General features: G+C 36.0%; 1 protein-coding gene across 1 annotated transcript; it reads left to right on the top strand.

Moving 5' to 3' along the window:
* The first annotated feature begins 2,086 nt into the window (after positions 1-2,086).
* LOC107639173 (DNA binding / DNA-directed RNA polymerase) lies at positions 2,087-5,620 on the top strand. Its single transcript, XM_016342616.3, has 4 exons — positions 2,087-2,625; positions 3,182-3,331; positions 3,976-4,290; positions 4,816-5,620. The coding sequence occupies exons 1-4, from the start codon at positions 2,227-2,229 to the stop codon at positions 5,233-5,235; spliced, it is 1,284 nt and encodes a 427-aa protein (XP_016198102.1). The 5' UTR covers positions 2,087-2,226; the 3' UTR covers positions 5,236-5,620.
* The last annotated feature ends 342 nt before the right edge of the window (positions 5,621-5,962 follow it).

The raw sequence follows: 5,962 nt of genomic DNA, 5'->3' as shown, positions 1-5,962 counted from the left end.
AAGCGATATACCTATTAAGAAGGATGATGGAGAAGTATCATAGTAATAAAAGGGATCTATATATGGTGTTTATTGATTTGGAAAAAGCGTATGATAGGGTACCAAGGGAGGTCTTATGGAAGGTTTTAGAAAAGAGGAGAGTAAGGATCGCATATATTCGGACAATTAAAGACATGTATGATGGGGCCACAACTAGTGTGAAGACTCAAGGTGGTGTGACAGAGGAATTTCCTATTGGTATAGGATTACACCAGGGATCATCCTTAAGTCCATACCTTTTCACATTAGTCTTGGAAGTACTCACAGAGCACATCCAAGAGCCTGTGCCATGGTGCATGCTTTTTGCCGATGATATCGTCCTTATGGGAGAGTCAAGGGAAGACCTAAATAAGAAGTTGGAGTTATGGAGAGAAGCTCTAGAAGTGTATGGTCTGCGCATAAGCCGTAGCAAGACGGAATATATGGAATGTAAGTTCAGTCTGAGAAGGGAAAACCCCAATATAGAGGTGAAGATTGGAGAAAACATTCTACGAAAAGTTAAAAGTTTTAAGTATCTTGGGTGCATCATACAGGATAATGGAGAGATTGAACATGATGTAAATCATAGGACCTTGGTCAAAATGGCGGAGTGCATCTGGTTTTATATGCGACAAAAAGTGCTTTTAAAACTTAAAGGTAAATTCTATCGCACCGCTATAAGACCGGCTATGCTGTATGGTACGGAGTGTTGGGCGGCTAAAGGGGAGCGCGAACATAAGCTGAGTGTGGCAGAGATGAAGATGTTGAGATGGATGAGTGGTCGTACGCGATTGGATAAAATAAGGAATGAAGATATAAGGGAGAGAGTTGGAGTAGCACCCATTGTGGAAAAGATGGTTGAATCGCGTCTCAGGTGGTTTGGACATGTGAGAAGAAGACCGATAGAACATCCAGTCAGGAGGGTGGATGAGATGGAAGATGGACAAAGGGCGAAAGGCAGAGGAAGATTTAAGAAGACCATCCATAAGGTGGTCAAACGAGATCTATATGTAAACGGTCTCTCTGTAGACATGATACATGACAGAGCACAATGACGTCGTTTGATTCATGTAGCCGACCCCACTTAGTGGGATAAGGCTTTGTTGTTGTTGTTGTTGTTGTATTAGTATTATTATTAAATTACAACTTCATCTCAAAATAAAGAGAAAAACAAAAAATATAAAGATTGATCTTTGATTAATTAAAATTTCTTTTGATATTGTCATTAAGAACAAATAATCAATCAAATTAAAATAAAACACAAAAAGTGTTGCATCAACAAAAAAATAAAAACTAAAAAATTAAACCGCTAAAAGATTAACCCTTGGTTCTATTTTTTTATTGAAGTCCAATTGGACTTTTTCGTGTTATTACAACAAAAAAGTGATGCATTTCATAAATACTATTAACTTTATTCGGGGCCAATATATAAATATAAAGTATTTGACCAACAGTGAAAAAACAAGGGTGGACCATCTAATCATTCGTCTTGATACATTAAACAATGGTAATTCCAAAGTGATTAAATTGATAAAGTAAAAAAATAATAATTTAATCATTCTTATATTAAGATAATATAATTCACACATAATAAAAAAATAAATTTAATAGTAATTACTAATTGGATAAAAAAAATTTTAAAATGAAAAAGTTAGTAAAATAATAAAATGAAGAGTTGATCACTTTTAAATTAAAACAGTGGCACATATATTGTATGAAAGTTATAAAATTAATGATGATTAACTCTTTGTTTTATTATTTTTCTAATTTTTTATTTAGAGGATTTAAATTTTGACTGATCAATTCTTTATTTTATTATTTTATAAATTTCTTTAATTTTTCATTAAACATGGTCTTTCATTTTTGGTAACATTGGGCCTATCCCCAAAAATAAAACATTTGTACTTTGGAAAACAACTATAATGGATATTTTTATAACAAACCTAAAAGTTCAATGACTAACCCTTAATAAGCCCAGAAAAAAACCTAATTCTCTGATTGGAAAAAAGGCTAATTCTAGAGTTTGGGTTCTTGAACAAAAAAAAAAAAAAAAGCCTAATACTACTTCGGAGTTGTGTCTTAATTTATTCGATGTTGCTCGTTCTCACTTTAGTCACTCAACTCAACTCAACCGCCTCCCGCCGCCGCACGAAGGAGAAGCGCCACTAGCCACCGTCTGAGAGAGTCTTAGCCGCAACACAGTCAAGAATGGACTCCGACGAGGAACACGCGAAAACCCTAACGCCGACGGAGACGAAAGACAAGAAGCACAAGAAGAAGAAGAAGAAGAAGAAAGACGAGCTCGTTAAGGCGAAGATTGAAGTTGTGCGTGAAGAACAGGACAAGATAGGACCAGTCGTTGGGTATTTCCCTTCCGGATTCGATCCAATTAGCGATGGCGCCGCCGCGACGGGGTTTCATGTTTACAGGAACAGGAGGACGAAGAAGAGGATGCAGCTTGTGGTTGGTTCCCCTTCCTCCCCCGTCGAATACGTCGGAACTAGCTATGCCGGTGAGGCCGCCGCCGGGCACTCCTCCATGTATGCCATTGGTGTCTTTGATAAGGAAAAGGGAACGCTCAAGGTTGTTCCCGTTGCTGCCAACAAGGTAAAAGCTTGGGTTCTGTTCTCCTTTATTTCTGGTGTTTATTTTTTTATTTTATGTTCTATTTTTCAGGATTTTGCGATTTTGCATAGAAATGGATAATCAACGGAAACTATGATTTATTGTTTCTCCGTTTTTGCTCTTTTCGTTATAGAATTATGAATATGTAAAAGCTCTTTAATGTTTTTAGGGTTTAACTATTAAGGGTTGTACCGCACTGTTAAGGTTAGCTACTGAGGAAGTCTTTATAAAAAAAAGGTTCAAGTGTCCAATGCATATGTTATATAATAAAAATTTTAATTTTCTGCTATATTTTTTAACTTGGTTGTGTTGTTTGGAAAATGATGAATTTGAGGTGAATTTGCAAAGGTTTAGTTAACCTAGTTCGCAAAGTTCTATTATAAGTTGGTTTTTTGATACTCTAATTTGGTGAACATTTGATTAATGGGTTGCATTACAAACATTAAAGTGGTGATTGTTGAGTGTTGGCCCTTGTTTTGATTGGTTTTATGTGGACATAATAAGTGTTTGTTGCTAATTGTGGTGTGTTGTTATGTAGATATTTAGATTGGAACCTAAAGTTAAAGCCTTGGATGCCGTTGACAAGGAGCCTGCTACCTCAACAGTGGAAGAGCTGACTCCCTTGGACTGGGCAGCGAAGCAGAGGCAGATTACTAATTTGTTTGGAACAAAGAAGGAAATAACAAGGGTATATTCTGGCTCATTGTTTACGAAACCCTTTTGTTCTGTGCTAAACAACAATGTGGTCCTGAACTGCGCACAAAATCATGATATTTCTGTGATTTTGTAGATAAGTGATAGACAGAATAGTTTTTGAAATACTGATTTACTGATGTTTTGATATTGGGGTGGCAAGAATTCTTTAGCTTTCTGATAGAGGGTAAAAAGTTGTTTGAAATCCATTCGAAGTTGTGCATTTCACTTTCAATTGTCTCTCTATTATGCCAGCTAATTCAGGTGTTTATTTAAAAATTGAAACATCCTCTTGGAGAAAATATTGTTGTCCTATTAATGTTTAACATCCTGTTAGAGATACTTGCTATTGTGAATAAAACTTGCATATTATCAAACATCTCTGCATTCAGCAAGGTGAATCTTTCTTGACTGTTTTGCATTGTGACTGTGAGAGTATGATACATGCTGCATAAATTCTGAAATGCCACTGTTTAGCTCACTAATGTCAATGACGACATTTTCTGATTTTGTCTTTTGCTGGCAATAAATGAGGTTGAGTTAATGGATTTAAGTGGTTGAGTCTCCCAGACGTTGTCATTGAACTTGGTTTAACTGATTTTTATTGGCATTGCTGTACACTTGGAAATCATTTTGCAGACTAAAAAGAGGTTAGCTCTCAATCAAGATGATGATCCTGAATCACAAAAGAACCTGGATGTGAAGATGGAAAATGTTGATGTAAACAAATTGGCTCTTGAAGGTACTGAATCTCAAGTTGCCCGCAACATACCACCATGTAATCTTTCTGCAACCTCGCCGCAGGAGGCATATGTATTGGATCAAATCATCCTTAAAGGAGAGTGGGGTTACCTTGAAGACATTTATTATATTTTGTTGAAGGAAGAAGAAGCTGACTTCAGTTCTTACCCAACTTTTGTTTCCAACAGGATTAATAAATTAAAGAATATTAAGGTATCAATACAAATAAAACCTCTTTACTTAAAATCATAAGTTCAGCTTTAAGGGGTGTTTGATTGGATTACTTCTTGATTTTTTTATTTATCTTTAAAAAAATTGAAAAATAATTGCCTTTCCCCCCACCCTCCTGTTAAATTGTGTTATAAAGCTTGGGGTTATAATTTGTTTTTGACAAAATATAAACAAATGCATACGGATACAGTTCAATCATTTGGAGCATTCTGCATTGGAAAAGTTGTTTTTCTGTATTTCGGATATGCAGAACTTGCTTTTTACTATGAAAGCATAAGAAAAAATTTTTGCAAATATAAGAATAATTTGACAACATATTTCTTTCACCAACATTCTACTGTACATAAGTTTTGGGATACCCAAAGCAATGTCTAAGAACATCACCTCTTCAAGGTGGCGAATTACGATTACCCAAATGTTACTGTGATAGATACTGGGCATGAACTTTAGGCTTATTTTATCCCAAATGGAAAAATCATATCCAGTTTCTAATGTATTCGTTTACAGGATGATTCAGAAAAGAGGAAACACTCATGCATACTGTCATTCATCAGTCATCTTGTAACGTTCAAAGAACAGAACTCTTTCAGGGATAACTCCACCATGAAGCGTCTGAAGATCCCCCACATTCTGCGTAATAGATTCTCGGCAATGTTTGGCAATACTTCTGGTTCTAATTCAAAATGGCTGTCTTCTGAGAAGATTAGTCTTCTCGTTTGTTATATCCTCGTGCTGACTCTTTTCTTTGACGAATTCGAGACTGACTATTGTGATATAGCAAAGGATCTGAAGATGAGCCAACTGGTGGTGAAACAACACTATGAGCATTTGGGTTGCAAGGTTAAACGTAAGAACAATGTCAACCATGCCACACTTCCCATCCCTCTTAAATTTCCTGGTGTGCGTCAGAGGAAGCGAAAACGTTAGATGGAGGATGGGTCGCTGTCGGAGTCCAGTTGGTCTGCCGTTCTCAGTGCTTGCAGGTGTCAAAAGGTTGCTATCCATACTCGAAGGTTACTTAAAGTATTATATTATTCTGGGCTATTTGAACTATGTTTGCTGTTTTGATTGTGAAAGAGGTGATTTTGAAGTTACCATCACACATAGATATAGTGAAAACTTATCCATGAAAGAGTAGAATCAAGATCAGCTAGATCAATTTTGGGGATTTCCGGTTTCACTTTATGTTATGAATTCAAGCTTATAAGAACCTCTGTAATCTCATCATGCTTGACAACTCTTGTAACCAGTATTAACCACTCATGCTTATCTCATTGTGCGCACCAGCCCTCAGCTAAATGTTTATCTTGGATTTAATTGACTAATACAGTAACCCTTATCCTAATTAGTGATTAATCCTCAAACAAGAACTAATGATGTGCGATTGTTTTGCTGCAATTTTTAGCTGGAGAATTAAGTTTAGTTACTGGTGGTGAAGTGAATCAAGCTAAGTCTAGTCTCACCAAGTTTAATTCGGTTCACTAAAAGGTTTGGTTGCTGGATTATGCTTTGCACTGTACTGGGTTTTCTTCTCGCTTGTTTCTTTTAAATTTGTTTTTTACGCTGTTAAAAGAAAATTCCATTTCCGTTTTCAGAATTAATGTCGTGAAATACAAGTTGGTATAATCTTTTTTGGGAAGATTGTCTATTGTTT

Source organism: Arachis ipaensis, chromosome B4, assembly GCF_059453495.1.
Source record: "Arachis ipaensis isolate K30076 ecotype BB chromosome B4, ASM5945349v1, whole genome shotgun sequence".
Classification (NCBI taxonomy): domain Eukaryota; kingdom Viridiplantae; phylum Streptophyta; class Magnoliopsida; order Fabales; family Fabaceae; genus Arachis; species Arachis ipaensis.
This window is presented reverse-complemented; position numbering and strand designations above follow the sequence as displayed.